Here is an 18,115-nt window from a genome sequence, read left to right on the forward strand (position 1 = left end):
TTAGGGAGTCCTCGGGAGGCTGGCTTGTCTCTTATGGGCCAGATTGGTGGGCCGTATTGTATCCGGACCGAAGGCCTTTTGTACCTTGGAGTACACCCCAAGGCGAGATGGAAGATCCGATGTTTCCTTTGTATTCGATTATCTGTAAACCCTAGCACCCCTGGTGTCTATATAAACCAGGGAGCTTAGTCCGTAGAGGCCAGGAGAACAATCACCATCCTACCAGTTAGGGTTTAATTAGTTTGTCTGATCTCGTGGTAGATCTACTCTGTAACCCCCTTATACACAAGCAATATAATCAAGTAGGACATAGGGTTTTACCTCTTAAAGAGGGCCCGAACCTGGGTAAACATTGTGTCCTACGTCTATTGTTCCCCATCGATACAAGGTCCACAGTTCGGGACCCCCTATCCGAGATCCGCCGATTTTGACACCGACAATAGCCACTTGCTTTGGAGAAAAAACTTTGTTCACAGTGATTTCATCTTGTTCGTCAATGAGAGGAAGGGAATTGACATTTCCAACGGGAGTGATGTTGCCTTGACGGTCCTTCTTGAAACTTGCAAGAAACGCCTCCAAATCCTCCTCCTCGTGCTTCTTCTTGAGCGCCTCAAAAACCTCTTCACACTCCTTCTTGTGCGTTTTGTAGGCTTGGCGATGTTCCTCCGATAGTTCATCAAGACTAGACTTAATGATGTTATCGGCGTCAACTTCTGATGGCTTGGGGCTATTAGACATGGTTGATGATGATTCTTGATCTTTCTTCCCCAGCGGAGTCGCCAAAAAGTGTGTTCGCACATGAACGCATCACCCTATAGCTCCAACATCGATGGTGATGCACCCCAGCTCATGTGAAGGAGACCTGTCCGGAAGCGCGGTACGCAAGCAATCCGGCGGATGCTTTTCGAGACCCGAAACCCCACACGCCCGGGAGGGACCCCGTCTGGATGCGCGGCGACTATGGGCTGCCCTAGGTCGATTCGCGTGCCCCTAGAGCCTCGAGGATCACTGCCCTTCAATACGAAGAATGAACGAAGAATAAGAGAGAAGTAACAAGGGAGTGATGTAAAAACTAGGGTAAAAAGTACATGAGTTTTGTCGATTGTGTGTTGTTGTTTAATCGGCCGTCACCTTCTGTCTATATAAGAGGCGGATGAACTTCTCGTACAAAAAAAGGACTTGGCATGTCGTCCAAATCATCAAAACCAAACAAAATATGGACTACTCACGACCTCTGGGCTAGATCTCGAGGCCCGGATGATCCGGCCAAGCCCATATTTTTTATAGCAGCATGTTTATCGGGTTGTAACTTTTGCATACAACCTCAGATTAAGATGATATTTATATGAAAATCAACAAATTCGATGAGGCGCACAACTTTGCCGTTGAACACTTTTCGATCTGAGGCCATCTTTAGGGGGTATCGGGTTGTTTTCTAAAGTCTGCAATAGGAAAAGTTGTCCACATGTTCAGACTATTGCTCGGATCGTCCGAGTTCTATCCATATCATCCGTGACTCCTCCCAGATCATCCAGCTTCGTGGTAAAACCTTCTATTGTTTGCGTCACTCGTTTGGCCTTCGGCCGGATGATCCGTATCTCAACCCGGATGATCCGACCATGCACTCATGAAACACACAATTTTGCCTGTAACTTTTGCATACGACCCGAGATTAAGACTACCAAAATCATCCATTTTGACGAGACGAAGAACTTTGTTGTTGAAAAGTTTTTCATCTAAGGCCATATTAATTGATTTTTTGCCATGCAAAAGTCTGGTGTCAACACCTGTTCAGGAAAATGGATGCGAGAGCCGGCTATCCAACGCTACCCGCATACAATTCAAACATTGGTTAAACAAAACGGACGAACTACATTCAAACCGTATGATATTCATACAAACCAGAAAAGAACATTTACATTTCGAACAATTTTAACTAAATTATACCGGACTAATGTAAAACTAGTCTACTGTTGGCGTCGGCGGATATCCATTCCCACAACACGGATACCCTAAACTAGTCTATGGCCGACCACGGTGGATCTCCATTGTCTTCCCCATGTCCTGCAGCCCGTACATCGGACTTCCTTGAGCCCCAAAGGTATATGCTTCAGGGAAAAGACCAAGAGTAGCCTCTGCTTCCCCATGTTCGGTTGTGCCACTCATGGGAGTGGCACCAGAGGGATATGCTTTAGCCGGAGGGGAAGGGTGTCCTCCGCTTTCGTGAAGCACAAACCAAAGTTGGTTTTTGGGGTGGGGGACAACGATGAACTATGAAGCGGGCAAGACACCCACTGTGTATGCCGGCGACGCCTCGACGGTGACCTTCATGGGACCCAAGCGACAGCGGGCTCCCATCTTCTACTTTTCCTCGATGATGGCAACCAGTGTGGATGTGTTGGCCGCCGCCTTGTCGATCTCTGCGAAGCCGACTTCTTTCTCCATTGGCTGGGTGTGGTTTCATGAACGTTGACGGCGGATGGCATGGTCGTAGGCACGGGGTGATCGGTATGACACGGCCTCGTCCACGGAAGCCACGATGCCCGTGCCACCGTGCTCCCATGCGTGCCAGCCTGGAGCAACTTCCACTCCTCGGCGAGTTGGCTTGGAGCGGTGAGTTGCCGAGCCACGCGCCAACTTAGGGAAGTTGCCTCCGCAAGCTGGCCTGCAATAGCAAGGGAGGTGGAGCAGGGAGTTGTCTGACTTGTATCCTACGGGCTCAGCAGGCCACCCAGTCGGCTTTTATGCCAGAGAACTCCTCTTCCTGCTCGTCGAATATCATGAAGAGTGGAGAAAATGATGGAAGGAGGAGATGGGAGTGGAGGTGTGGTGCGATTTTTTGCGGGCGTATGGCATCGTTTAAAATAGTGCGTGGACGCCCAGAGCCAACCGACGTTGTGTTTAATGATGGGCGGCTCATGAACGAACGTGTGTCCGGAGTAGTTTTCTCGGCATACATGCATGTTTAATGAAGGAGGACGGACGGTCTGTACCCGTTTGAATGCGGCGAGGAGGCATGTTCAGCCGCACGTGCACCGGACGGCGCTCTCTTGGCCAGCATACCGCTTCAATGCCGACAGTGAGAGGTCACGTTCGCTCTGGGCCGGCCGCTCTACAACTACATGAATGCAGGCAGCTGGCACCGAGCAGGAAAGCACGTGGGCGCGAGTGGAGGGTTTTGGTGGGCCAAGATAATCAGGAGCGGGTGTGTCAGCGGTTCGTACACCTGCAATCCCGCACTTTATCTTCGGTTTGGAAGAAAAACACGTTCACATTGAACTGCGGACAGAAATATAACCATGTTGAATAGCAAAAGATATCGGATCGCGTGGTGTGAACGGTCGCGGATTGTTTGAAAGTCAGCATTAGAGATGCCATTATAGTGTACGGTATGGCATGGCGGAGCCTTTCTACTATTGTGGACAAATTTGTACAGAACACCTATTTCGCAAGGTTGTTGTACAAAACACAATCTATTAGTCTAATTTGTTGTAGACAGCTACAATCCATTGTTTAATTATGCTGACATGATTCTTAACTGGTGGGTTTGCTTCTAAGTGCACGTTCCAAAAAAAATGTCATATAAGTCGGTTCTGGTTAACTGAACTTCTAATGTCTCCTAAAATTATGGTTAAAACGAGCTAAAATGATTGAGAACAATTCATTCACGCAGGTGTGATAATAGCCCCCGCTCCTAGCCACAGCCCCCGTGCCTAGCCGCGCCGGTGGCCACTCCGGCCCTGGCGGCCACCCACAGCCCCTCGGCGGCCGCCTCCCCGGCCCCGGCTCCCCTCCCTGATGGACATCTCCCCTCCTCCCCCCGGCGGATTGCACCCGGTGCCGCGCTGGCTGGCTTGCAGCCCCTCCTCCGCCGGATCTGGCTCAGTGGCGTCCTCCTACCGCGACGCCGTCCTCGCCTCCCCCACCCCTCCCGCTGGCGACCTGCAGGCCGGCCTCACTCAGCCTCGCCGGCCCGGACCGCGGTCAGAGGTCCACCGCGTCACCCCGCCGCCGGAAGAGCTGTGGCAGGTGGCCCGGGACCACCGCAGGAAACGCCCGCGCCAACCTCGTCCACGTCCGCGCCGCCCCGATGCGCCCCCGCATCCCCGTTCCCCGGTCGCGACCAGCGGCGGGTGCCCCCGCCGTCTCTCCCCCGGCCACCCGCTCGTGGACTGCCGCAAGGACATCCGTTGCCGGTGATGCAGGTTCTTCAGCCACAAGGCGCGTGCTTGCACCGTGCCTCGCGCCTCCCTCCCTGGCCCGGGTCCGGCCAAGTGGCCACGCACGGCGCCCCCTTCCCCGGTGCCTTGCGTCAACGATTCCGGCCTCCCCGTGTCCTCCGGGCAGGCCTCACTGACCCCGTCGCCGGCCCCCTCCCCGCGCTCCTCATCGACGTCCTTGGCCGCGGCTCCGCCACCATGGCCATCTCCCTCGCCCTCGCCTACGGCGCCACCCCCGCGGCCCTCATCGTCGCCGTCCTCTGCTCCGGCCTCCTCCTCCTCGGGCACCCCCACCGTGATGTCCGGCCACCCCTCCCTCCGTCCCGCCACCGCAACGTGCTTCCTCTAGCGCTCCGACGAGATCAACGCCGCCGAGATCGCGCTCCAGCGTGCCCTGGTCGCCACGGTTGCCGGCCGCCGCACTAGTGTCTCCTACACTGATGTCACGGGTCTGGTCAGCGGGCGCTTCGACATCCCCGCTGATGAGTTCTCGGTCCACCGACGCGGCCCGACGCAGTTTTTGATCCGGTTCAGGAACATGGAGGACCGCGCCCGGGTGGCTGCCGGCATCGCTCGTGGACCGCGGTTCCGCCTTCTCATGCATCCTTGGTGCCGCCTCGCCGACGCCCAGGAGATTTCTCTCCGGTTCAAGGTCGACTTGGAGATCTTTGGCATTCCTAAGCACGGTTGGCACCGCTCGTCCACGGTGACCCTGCTCGCGCCGTTCTGCAAGGTGGACGAGCTTGCCCCTGAGACCAGCAGCGGTGCCGACATGTCTGTGTTCCGGCTTTCGGCGTGGACTCCCAACCCAGACACGATTCCCCGTTCCTCTGATCTCTACCTCCTGGAGCAGGACGCGGTGCTCCCCGACGCCAACCCCGACGTCACCGAGTGCTTCGCGCTGGGGGTCCTGCGTTATCCAGTGACCATCCACGTGACACGCTCCACGGATTTCCGCCTGCCTGCTCCGGCACCGCCGCCGCCCCCTCTGACGACAGCAACCCCTTCGACGTGCCTCCATCGCCGCCGTGCCCCGCTGCCTGGCCGCGCCACTATGACTTTCCGCGCCATTCCGGAAACTCTGGTGACGCGCGCCGGCACCCCCTGGCCCCGGCAACTCCGGCGCCGGTCCGTGTTCTCGCCGGCGGCACCATCATCCACCCCCACCGGCAGACTGGCATGGGATCCTGGGGGCCCACCCGCTGCACGCTGACGCACCTCCCCGGGCCCATGCAAAAAGCCGCCTTGGCTCCGGAAAAAGCCGCCTTGACCACCGATCCGATGGTGCGATCCGGTCTCCCACCCCAGCTGGGCCCACGTGGCCCGCTCCTGCGCCACTGCTGCTGACCTACTGGCCCCACCAAGACTCTGATGGTTATCCATCCCCTGGCCGCACAGCTCGCGAGGCTTCCTTGGACCCACCCCCGCTCCAGGACAAGGTGGATGGCGGACTAGGCCATGCTTCCCCGACCAACGGGCGATCAGCGGATCAGGAGGGTGCGATCTACCCTCCCCCTGATTCGCTGCGTGCGGAAACAGATCCCGAGGCGCCTTCCGGCACAGTGGCCCCGCCCTCCCCCCGGGTGCAACAACAGATCGGGACAGATCCAGAGGCATCCCTGTCGCCAGCCCCACCATCCCCCACGGGTTGCACGCGCTCCCCCAGCCAGCTGTCGGCGGCGGCCACCCCATTCCTGCCAAGTGGCAGGACCCGGCTGGCCCCGGCCTCGCTGGACCATACAGGCACTGCTTCGACTGCCCCTGACGGCTGCGTTCTGTAGGATTTCATCTTGGTGATCCAATGCCGCGACACACCGGTTCTTCCCACCCCGGGCCCCAAGAGAAGGAGGAAGGAGCTCCCGCCCAACTTCACCCCAAGGAGGAGCCATCGGATCGCTAAGAACGACCGTGGATTGAACTCTGAAGCAAAGGCCAAGAGGGTGTTGCTGCTTCGGCTCGGCCTTGTACGTGATGGCAAGCCCATCTCCGCTGCTGCCATGGAACGCTACGACAAGCTATTTGAGCAGCCCCTTGCGGAGGATGTTGTCCAGGCCTTTGCGGATTACTACAGTTGGCACATCCCCGCCGGCACCTTGGCCGCCTGCGACCCCCCCTCGACGGCGGCGCGAGGCATCGCCGCGAACTAGCTCCGTTCTGCCTCTACCTAGGGACCGTCCTCCTCTTCCTATGGATTGTAATCCTAAGATTGTGTTTTGGAACGTCCGCGGTCTGACCAAACGTAATGTTGTTCGCTCCGTTGTCACTTCGGTCTCCCCCACCATCGTGTGTCTCCAAGAGACCAAGCTCGATACGGTCTCCCTGCCACTCGTCCTCGAGACCCTTGGCCCTTGCTTCACTGATTTCTTCTCCCTACCGGCTATTGGCACCCGTGGCGGCAACATTCTAGCTTGGAACCGCAACGAGCTCTCCATTTCCAGCCCGTACATTGGGCAACACCATGTCACCGCCCTTGTTTCTACCACCACCGGAGCACACCCTTGGTGGATCTCCGGCATTTATGGGCCGCAGGAGGATGACGACAAGATTGCATTCCTCCAAGATTTACAGGAGACCCGTGAGACTTGTGCCGGCCCCTGGCTTCTTGGAGGTGACTTCAACCTCGTCTCTTCAGCTGAAGATAAGAACAATGGGCGCATCAATAGACGCACCTCGAGTCGCTTCCGCCAATTCATCACGGACATGGAGCTTCGGGACGTCTACATGCATGGCCATCGCTACACTTGGTCCAACGAGCAAGACTCCCCTACCCTCGTGCGCAACGACAGATTCCTATGCACTTCCGACTGGGACACCTTCCAGCCTAATGCCCATCTCCGATGCCTCGCCACAACTGTCTCAGACCACTGCCCGCTGTTCTTGGATTGCTCCCCGCTCCAGGCAGGCCCTAAACGGTTCCACTTCGAGCGCTTCTGGACCAAACTCGATGGCTTCCAGGAGATTGTGGCCGATGCTTGGTCCGGCGTTCACGACCTGGACCCCTTTCGGCGTGTTTATCTCCGCCTAAAGCACACTGCGCGCCGCCTCCAGAGCTGGGGTGCGCGTACCATCGGTCACGTCTCGCTCCAGCTCTTGATTGCGCGTGAGCTCACTGCTCGACTGGATGCAGCGCAAGACTATCATCCTCTCTCCCCCTCGAAAACATGGCTGCGCAGAAATCTCAAGCGCGCTTATCTGGGGCTGGCCTCTCTTGAGAGGTACATTGCCCGCGAGCGGGTCAGGTTCAGATGGCTCAAAGAGGGTGACACCAACTCTACGTTCTTCAAGATCCATGCAGCCCACAGGCGGCACAAGAATCGCATCTTCTCCCCGCGGACTGAAAACGCTACTGTCCATGACGACCATGGCATGGCTGAAGCTGCGTTCCACCACTTCTCCTCCCTCTTTGGATCATATTCACCTCGATAGTTCTCCCTCAACCTCGACCAGATCGATGACCGGTCCTTCGACCTTGCTGATCTTGAGCATCCATTCACAAAAGAAGAAATCATCGGAGCAGTGCGGGCGCTCCCCCGCGGAAAGGCTCCGGGACCCGATGGCTTCACCTCGGAATTCCTCGTTGCTTGATGGGACACGATCAAAGCTGACATCTGCAAGGTATTCGAAAAATTCTACTCCATGAACGGGTGCAGCCTGCAGCGCCTCAACGAGGCCCTCATCACCCTCATGCCAAAAAAACAAGACGCCTCCGCTCTCTCGGACTACCGGCCTATCATCTTGATCCACCTTATTGATAAGCTCATCGCCAAAGTCCTCTCGCTTCGACTCGCTCCCCGACTGAGCCAGCTCATGTCCACTAACCAGAGCACGCTCATCGCCGGTCGCTATGTGCATGATAACTTCATGCTTGTCCAGCAGACTGCTCGCCAACTTCACAACATGCGGGCACCTAGGGTGCTCCTCAAGCTGGACATTGCGTGCGCTTTTGACACGGTCTCCTGGCCCTTCATCATCGACGTCCTTCATCACCTGGGCTTCGGTAGGCGCTGGATCGAATGGATCACCATCCTGCTCTCCACATCCAGCACGCGCGTCCTCATCAACGGGTCCCCCGGCCCCCCGATCACTCTCGCCTGCGGCTTGCGGCAAGGGGACCCTATCTCCCTGATGCTAGTCACGCTGGCCATCGATGTCCTCGACTCCTTACTTGTGCATGCCCATTGGCGTGGACTTCTGCAACGTCTCACGGCCCGCCACGCTGCATCGAGCATTTCTCTCTACACCGACGACATCGTCGTGTTCTGCCACCCCCCCCCCCCCCCCCGTGACCTACGGGTCATCCGTGAGCTACTGTGAGTCTTTGGGGCGGCATCCGGGCTTTGCACTAACTTCTCGAAGTGCTCGGCCACGCCCATTCACCATGGGGAAGAGGAGATCGCACGCATCCAGAGCGAGCTGACCTGCGCCGTGCTGAGCTTCCCCATCATCTACCTCCGCATCCCCCTTTCCGTGCGGAAGCCGTCGTCGTCTTCCTTGCTGCCCATCGTTGAAAAGTTGTCCAAGAAGCTATCAACATGGCGCACAACTCTCCTCTCCCGTGGTGAACGCCTTGCCCTAGTTCGCCATGTGCTATGTGCAATCCCCTCACACATCATGGTCGCCATCGCCATCTGCTCTCCAGTGCTAAAGCAGGTCAATCGCATCATCAGAGAGTTCCTCTGGCACGGCAGGAAGGACACCTAGAGTGGGCATGGCCCCGTCAACTGGCAGCGAGTCTGCCTCCCTGTCGAGCTCGGCGGCCTCGGCATCAAGGACCTATACCGCCAAGGCATTGCGCTGCGTGTGCGCTGGTTGTGGCTCCAACGCACCGACCCCACCAGACCTTGGGCACATCTTCATCTCCCGAGCGACCCCGACGCCTCTGCTATCTTTCGGGCCGCGACTTCCTGGGAAGTCGGCGATGGCCGGACCTGCCGGTTCTGGACAGACCACTGGATCAATGGCCAGACTGTGTTTGACGTGGCCCCTTCCCTACTTCCCCTTGTCCCACGACGCCGGCAGAAACGCACGGTCGCGGAGGCGCTCCATGATCGTAGCTGGATCGCTGATCTCCGCGGTGCCCTGACACCTGGTGCACCCACCGACTATGTGAACCTGTGGAGAATTCTATAGCCGGTTGCGCTATCCAGTTCCCCCGAATGCTTGAAATGGCGGTGGACTGCGAATGCCAAGTACTCGGCCAAGTCTTGCTACCTAGCCCTGTACGCTGGCTCCACCCCGGCCCCCTTCTGGCGCCTGGCATGGAAATGATGGGGCCCCCTGCGAGTCAAAATCTTCACTTGGCTCGCCGACCTGGACTGTTGCTAGACCGCAGCTAGACTTGCCCGGCATGGCCTGCCGCACAACGATCGCTGCGTCCTTTGCGATCAGGCCGAGGAGACCAGGCAGCACATCATCATTGGCTGCCCTTTCTCGCGGCAAATCTGGCATGATGTACTCACCTAGGTGCGCGCCACCACCCACCCTCCATCTGGAGACGAAGACTTCCTCACCTGGTGCACAACGACCATCGCCGGATCCCCCCTGGCCTTCGCAAGGGCCTTGCCACGCTAGCCACGCTTACCGCATGGTGCATATGGAAGCACCGCAACCGCTGCGTGTTCGACGGCGATACCCCCTCCATCTCGAGGCTGTTGGCGTCTATTCAAGACGAGGCCCGGACCTGGGCTCGAGCTGGTGCTCGCGGACTCAATCTTTTGCTCGCATAGGCGTGTATGTATATAACAATGTGGGCTGAGCATCCCACCCTAAAAAGGCTCTCTTGTACCACCCCCCCTTCCTATCAATGAAATGATACGCGCTTTTGCGTATTCGCGAAAAAATGATTATTCCAGATCAATATTTTGTTTACTACTCTCTCCTTTTTTCCCGTCCCATAATATAAGTTTTACATATAATATGTGAGTATATTAGATATAATAAGGGACGCGGATTTGATGAACATGGGTGCGCACACACCTTTTTATGAATAGTAAATTCAAAAAAATGCTAGAAAAAATAAAAAAAATCTGAATTTATTTTTGTAATATACATAGTCAACCGGTATACTCGCATATAAAGTTTCACGAAGAAATCACATCCCTGGTATTCTGGGAAAAATGATAAAATTGAAGATATATTAAAAAACACTGTTTAATGATAGTATGGTCGCATTTGTATTTTCGTCACTAAGAGTACCATGGGTGTCATTACATCAAAAAACTTCACACATGAGTAGAATGATCGACTAAGTTTCATACGGCGACATTTCAGTTTTTTATTTCTCTAATATTTTTTATGAATTTACTATTCACGTGGGTGCGCGCGCACCCATGTTCACCTTCGTATTTTCGATATAATAAGATCTTATGATATGAGACGTAGGGTAGAGAGTTGTTTTTTTTTTGCACCTCTTGAAAATTTTGAATTTTGGAGAGAAAGATCAATTGAGCCAACAAGCTGCCGATATCTCCAAAACATGTGATCCAAATAAGCTAAAAGGTTCTCAAAGTACTTGGTATTTATATGTTTTACTGAGTTCTACAAATTTTTAAATGTTAAGTTTTTAAAAATATACAATGAGCAACTAAAACAGTGAATATCGACATTTTTTTATTGGCCAGCTCATGTGATTATTCTTTTTTGCGACATGTGCACTTATAAGCGGGATCCATTCATCAGAAATTATGTCAACACAGTTAACGATCAATTAAAGCTAGCCGCAAAGGATTACAGCAACATATATTTCTTAATAAATCTGAAGAGTATATATTGTGTGCAAAATCTACTCTAATAGATGATAGTTTATGCACTCGCAAAAAACAGATGATGGTTTATGCAATTTCCTTTTTGCCCACGTGTTGTTTTGCTGCTTGTGCATGTACTCCCTTCGGTCCTTTTTACTCCGCATATTAGATTTGGGTCAAGTCAAACTTTGCAAAGTTTGATCAAATATATATTGAAAAATATCAATATCTACCATACCAAATATATATTCCATGAAACTACATTTCATAATGAATCTAACAAAATTGATTTGGCATCGTAAACATTAATACTTTTTTTTTATAAATTTGGTCAAAGTAGAGATACTTTGACTTCAGACAAAACTTATATGCAGACTAAAAATGATCGGAGGGAGTACTATGTGTAGGTCGCATATGTGCATCGTGCTGTGTCGGACAGGCCCACCACGTTGGGTTCAACACTTGCTGTCCACTCAGTACCAAACCACAATATGCTTTTTTTATTTTTTGCGGGACAAACCGCAATATGCCAATAAATAGTTGTTGCCAAAATAGCGTATTTTATATCAATGATTCATAACACAATTAATTAGCGAAAAACCACAGTTAATTTGAGACGAACAACATGAAGTGTTATCTGAGCAATGTGCTCCCTCCGAAACAAATAGTTTAGCATTTCATCCAAAAACACAATGAAAAAAAATCCTCATTTATACTGGATTTTTTAGATTTATGTTTAAAAAAATTGCAATCCATTTTTGAGGCGTGAAGAAAAAACAAACGCAAACACCTTTTCAGAAGATTATTTGCTATCGTATATCCCCATTTCCGTTTGATTGCAAACTATCATGGATTCTACGTGTGGGACAAAGCAAGATAGTAACGAAATATTAGAAAAAAATTCATGAGTTTTTTAACAAGTTATAAAAAATGTCCACCGCATTAGTCGCTAGTGATCGTAATGAGAGATTGCTCACTCACACATGGTATGTCATTCAAGAATCGATGCTTTTTTATGGTGCACATGCGCAAGTGACAAATGGGAATCCAAGTGGCGTGGATGTGGGAAGACATCCAAGTTTAGCTTGGTTCCATCTAGAGATCATCCCCCTTTGGGCTAATAATCAGCATGATCCCACTTATGAAAAGCTAGATAGAGTGTTGTTCTGCCTAGCTTGGGAGGAAAAAAACCCTTTAACAATTCTCCAAGCCTTTGCAAGTCAGGTCTCAGATCACACCCCCTTCATTTTTAGACACTAGGGAAAGAAATAAAAATGAACCAATTTTCAGATATGAGAATTGTTGGGCTTTGAGAGATGGATTCAAGGAATTTGTGTACAAAGTGTGGAATGAACCATACAGAGGCAACACTTCCGAAAGGTGGCAGGAGAGGCTGAGAAATCTAAGGAAGAAAACCAATGGATGGAACATAAATGGGGATGCTTGGTATAGGAAAACTAAAATGGAGCTTATTTGTAAACTAGATGAAATTGATAGAAATGCCGAGGATGTTGGACTTACTATTGCGGTAGAAAAGAGCAAAAAGATATTAGGGAATAACTTAATAGATTGTTAAAACATGAGGAGGTTAAATGGCTTCAAAGGTATAAAGACAATTAAATAAAAGATGGGGATGGGAATACAAGACACTACCATGCCAAGGTAAATGGCATGAGAAGGAAAAACGGAATTGTTTCCTTAGAACAAGAGGAAGGGGTGACTGAAGGGGATGAACAGTTAATGAAATATATAACTGATTTCTATAAGAATTTATTTGGACAACCAGAGGGGGCTTGTAGCTTTTTAACAGAACAAGAGCTTGTGAAATTAAGTGAAGAGGATAAAGAAAAATTGTCAGGACCTTTCTCCCTGCAAGAGATTAGGGAGGTGGTATTTCGAATGGAGAAAAATAAAAGCCCATGTCAAGATGGATTCCCTGCTGATTTTTGTCAGGAATTTTGGGAACTGGTGAAATGGGACTTAAAAGCCTTGATAGATGAGTCTGGAAATGGAACTTTGGATATAGCTAGGCCGAACTATGGGATCACTACCCTGGTTCATAAGACTGCATATGCTAAACAGATTCAAAAGTTTAGGCCAATTTGTCTTCTCAATGTTAGTTTGAGGATCATCACCAAAGTGTTGATGAATAGGTTGACTAGATGTGTATCCCCAGTAATATCTCCTACTCAGACTTCTTTTATTAGAGGGAGATACATAATGGAGGGGTAGTGATTCTTCATGAAGTTCTAAACTCAATTCATTCAGAAAACAGAGTGCCCTAATCTTCAAAGTTGACTTTGAGAAGGCTTATGATAAAATCAAGTGGCCTTTTTGTCATACAGATGCTTAAGCTTAAAGGTTTCCCTGATAAATGGTCAGATTGGATTACAGAAACTATGAGAGGGGGACATGTAGGCGTGAGAGTGGATGATAGGATTGGGCCATATTTTAAAACTGTTAAAGGGCTCAGGCAAGGGGATGATCCATCTCCACTGTTGTTTGATCTTGCTGCTGATGCCCTTGCTGTCATCATGAAGCCTTGGAAAATGATGTTGTGAAAGGGGTCTTGGGAGATAACTTACACTATAAAAAAAGACACATCCGTGACATTTTGGGCCGAACGAAATATTTTCTGTCATACTTATGACACTTCTATGACGATAATTGTGACAAAACCTGGTATCATCATAGATGTGGTGGGCTCCTACTTCTATGAAAAAAAATCATGATAGAAAATGGGTTGAAATGCTGAGGATGTCTGGGGTGCCATGTATCTAGCACGGACGATCGAGTATGCGGTCCAAGATGGATGGTCCTCCGTCGTTCCTTCTATAGGGCTTCTTTCGCTGGCCGGATTTGGAGCCGCTGAATCTAGCGTGAACTGTGGTGTCATCAGTGTTATCGCCATTGCTTCGGCATTTGTGTCTGTTGCGTCGGAGCTTGCTGGTGCTATTTTTGCCTCGGAGGGGACTGCTTCGTTGGTTGTGTTTGTACTGCGAGCCAGCCAACTATCCTCTCCCACGGAAAAGCGGGTCATAAGTGCCGTGAGGGCTGCCATGGACCTTGGCTTTTCTTGGCCGAGGTGGCGGGCTAGCCATTCGTCACGGATGCTGTGTTTAAAGGCCGCTAGGGCTTCGGCATCAGACCAGTCAACGATCTGGTTCTTTTTGGTTAGGAACCTAGTCCAGAATTTTCTAGCTGATTCTCCAGGTTGTGGAACTATGTGGCTTAGGTCATCGGCATCGGGTGGCCGGACATATGTACCTTGGAAATTTTCAAGGAAGGCTTCTTCCATGTCCTCCCAGCTGCCGATGGAATTTTCAGGCAGGCTGTTTAGCCAGTGTCTAGCTGGTCCTTTGAGCTTTAACGGGAGGTATTTGATAGCGTGGAGGTCATCTCCTCGGGCCATGTGGATGTGGAGAATAAAATCTTCGATCCACATTGTGGGATCGGTTGTTCTGTCATATGATTCAATATTGATGGGCTTGAACCCCTCGGGGAATTCGTGATCCAACACCTCGTCTGTGAAGCAGAGAGGGTGTGCGGCGCCTCTATAGCGGGCCGCGTCACGGCGCACCTCTGATGAAGTCCGTCTGCGGTTATCGGCCCGGGTGTAATTAAGTTTGTCACGTATGAGTAGGTGGCTGTCGTCCCGAGTGGGGAAGCGTCCTCATGATCCGTAAATTGATCTAGTGTGTCCTGCCCTACTGTCCCTGTTTTTGCTAGGCGGTGGGGCCGCTTGTTGTTCGGCTGGAGTTGCCTTTTTATCCCGACCACGGGGTGGTCGGTCTGCCGCACTATCCCGACCGCATGGTGGTCGTTCCGCATTACGCGAGGGAAGTATGGGATTTGGTGCCTTCTCATCGAACTGAGGTAGTGGTCTGCGCTTTGGGTAACTCTTGGCTAGGCGCTTGAGGCCGTTTTCTTCGGCTGCCAGGACATCGGTCCATCTGTCAATGAGTAGGTCTTGATCGACTTGGAGCTGCTGCTGCTTTTTCTTTAGGCTTCTTGCAGTAGCTATTAGCTGCCGCTTGAAGCGCTCCTGCTCTAGGGGTGCCTCAGGCACGATGAAATCCTCGCTGCCGAGGCTCTCCTCATCCTCGGAGGGTGGACGACAACTATCGTCATCTGGGTCGCTCGGCATGTCCTGTTTATCAGGGTTAGCTTGCTCATTGTCCTGTTCCTCCTGTTCGGATGCTGCTCCAACAGGGTCTTCGTTGTTTTCGGCGTCGTCCAGAGTGCTATTTTCTTCGGTGCCGGTGTTGCCATCTTTTGAGCGGTGTGGCTTAGAGCGGCGTTTAGGGCGCCGGCGGTTGGACTGTGTCTTAGAAGGTTTATTCACATCTGGGTCTTCTTTGTCATCGCTGCTAGATTCTTTAGGCGTATTAACCATGTATACATCGTATGAAGAGGTGGCCGTCCAACGTCCAGTAAACGGCGGGTCTTGGCCTTGCTCCATCTCGGCATCGTCGTCCATACGGTCGATGTCTTCAGAGCCATAATCAAGCACGTCGGTTAAATCATCGACAGTGGCTATGAAGTGGGTGGCGTGTGGGAAGCGAAATTCTTCGTCGTCAGCCCCTAGTTCGAGCTGGACATAGTTCGGCTGCGAGTTTCCCGTGAATGACAGGTTCTTTAAAGAGTTTAGCACCTCGCCCAAAGGTGAGTACTGAAAAACGTCTGTGGCGCTGAATTCAAAGATCGATAACCGATCTAGCTCGGTGTCCACGAGCGTACATGATCCGGAACTTATAGCCGGAGACGAGTCCGGAGTTTCGTTGGCGCAAATATTGCAGGGTGTTGAGTCTGCGTGCGGCTCTAGCGCCACAGACTCCGTGGCCTCGGATGGCACGATCTGCTCTGGTTCTAAGGCCATTGCAGCAGCAGGAGCCATCTCCTGAATCTGGTCCGATGACGGATTTAAGTCATGTTCATCGGGGCGAGGGGGGCGATCGCTGCGGTCTCAAATCCATTGAAGATCAAGTCTCCACGGATATCTGCAGCGTAGTTCGAGCTTCCGAATCTGACCTGGTGGCCAGGGGCGTAGCTATCGATCTGATCCAGATGGCCAAGCGAGTTGGCCCGCAGTACGAAGCCGCCGAACACGAAAATCTATCCAGGGAGGAAGGTTTCTCCTTGGACAGCGTCACTATAGATGATTGAAGGGGCCATTGAACCTTTCGTCGACGGCATAGTGGAACTCTCAATTAAAGCACCAATGTCGGTGTCAAAACCGGCGGATCTCGGGTAGGGGGTCCCGAACTGTGCGTCTAGGATCGATGGTAACAGGAGACGGGGGACACGATGTTTACCCAGGTTCGGGCCCTCTCTATGGAGGTAATACCCTACGTCCTGCTTGATTGATCTTGATGAATATGAGTGTTACAAGAGTTGATCTACCACGAGATCGTAATGGCTAAACCCTAGAAGCCTAGACTATATGACTATGGTAATGAGTCTCCCCTTTCCGGACTAAGCCCTCTGGTTTATATAGACACCGGGAGGATCTAGGGTTTACATAGAGTCGGTTACATAAGAAGAAATCTTCATAGTCGGTCGCCAAGCTTGCCTTCCACGCTAAGGAGAGTCCAATCCAGACACGGGTACAGTCTTCGGTCTTCATGTCTTCACAGCCCATCAGTCCGGCCCATGGATAACAGGCCGGACGCCCGAGGACCCCTTAGTCTAGGACTCCCTCAACTATCGCTACCGCTTAGTGATAAAGTAAAGCAATTACATGGCGATTGCATTTCATACAATAAAGCGACAACCATATGGCTCCTGCCAGTTGCCGATAACTGTGTTACAAAACATGATCATCTCATACAATAAAATTTAGCATCAGGTCTTGACCATATCACATCACAACATGCCCTGCAAAAACAAGTTAGACGTCCTCTACTTTGTTGTTGCAAGTTTTACTTGGCTGCTACGGGCTGAGAAAGAACCGTTCTTACCTACGCATCAAAAACCCCAACGCGGTATAGTGATTGCTTTTTGATCTTCAGAAAAAAACTTGTTCATTGAATCCGATTCAACTAAAGCTGGAGAAATAGACACCCACTAGCCACCTGCGTGCGAAGCACGTCGGTAGAACCAGTCTTGCGTAAGCGTACGCGTAATGTCGGTCTGGGCCGCTTCATCCAATAATGCCGCTGAATCAAGAATCAACTAGTGACGGTAAGCAATATGTATATACCCACGCCCACAACTCCTTTGTGTTCTACTCGTGCATATGACATCTACGCATAAACCTGGCTCGAATGCCACTGTTGGGTAACACGGTAATTTCAAAAAAAAATCCTACGCACATGCAGATCATGGTGATGTATAGCAACGAGAGGGAAGAGTGTCGTCCACATACCCTCGTAGACTGTAAGCGGAAGCGTTATGACAACGCGGTTGATGTAGTCGTACGTCTTCACGATCGACCGATCCTAGTACCGAACGTACGACACCTCCGCGATCTGCACACGTTCAACTCGGTGACGTCCCACGAACTCATGATCCAGAAGAGCTTTGAGGGAGAGTTTGGTCAGCATGACGGCGTGATGACGGTGATGATGAAGCTACCAGAACAGGGCTTCGCCTAAGCACCGCTACGATATGACCGAGGTGGATTATGGTGGAGGGGGACACCACACACGGCTAAAAGATCAATGATCAACTTGTGTGTCCATGGGGTGCTCTCCTCCCCGTATATAAAGGAGTGGAGGAGGGGAGGGCCGGCCCTCTACTATGGCGCGCCCTCGGGACTCCTACTACCACCGGGAGTAGGATCCCCCTTCCATGTAGTAGGAGTAGGAGAGAAGGAAAGGGAAAAGAGAAAAGAAGGAAGGAGGGGGCGCCGCCCCTCCCCTAGTGCAATTCGGACTAGACCTTGGGTGGGCGTGCAGCCTCCCCTCTCTCTTTCCCTTAAATCCCAATAAGGCCCATATACTCCCCGGCGAATTCCCGTAACTCTCCGGTACTCCAAAAAATACCCGAATCACTCGGAACCTTTCCAATGTCTGAATATAGTCGTCCAATATATCGATATTTACATCTCGACCATTTCGAGACTCCTCGTCGTGTCCCCGATCTCATCCGGGACTCCGAACTACCTTCGGTACATCAAAACACATAAACTCATAATACCGATCGTCACCG

At 51.7% G+C, this 18,115-nt stretch overlaps 1 protein-coding gene and 1 pseudogene across 1 annotated transcript; both read left to right on the plus strand.

Moving 5' to 3' along the window:
* Positions 1 to 6,407: 6,407 nt before the first annotated feature.
* LOC147959947 (uncharacterized) lies at positions 6,408 to 7,646 on the plus strand. The gene has a single exon (XM_087533057.1). The coding sequence runs from the start codon at positions 6,408 to 6,410 to the stop codon at positions 7,644 to 7,646; it is 1,239 nt and encodes a 412-aa protein (XP_087389183.1).
* A 210-nt stretch (positions 7,647 to 7,856) lies between these two features.
* LOC147959948 (uncharacterized) lies at positions 7,857 to 9,350 on the plus strand (annotated as a pseudogene).
* The last annotated feature ends 8,765 nt before the right edge of the window (positions 9,351 to 18,115 follow it).

This window comes from Triticum urartu, chromosome 7A (genome assembly GCF_056163025.1).
Source record: "Triticum urartu cultivar PI428250 chromosome 7A, HENAU_Tu73, whole genome shotgun sequence".
NCBI lineage: Eukaryota > Viridiplantae > Streptophyta > Magnoliopsida > Poales > Poaceae > Triticum > Triticum urartu.

What these genes read in the sequence shown, in the direction of transcription:
- LOC147959947 (XM_087533057.1), top strand. Translation starts at nt 6,408, where the DNA reads ATGGATTGTAATCCTAAGATTGTGTTTTGGAACGTCCGCGGTCTGACC.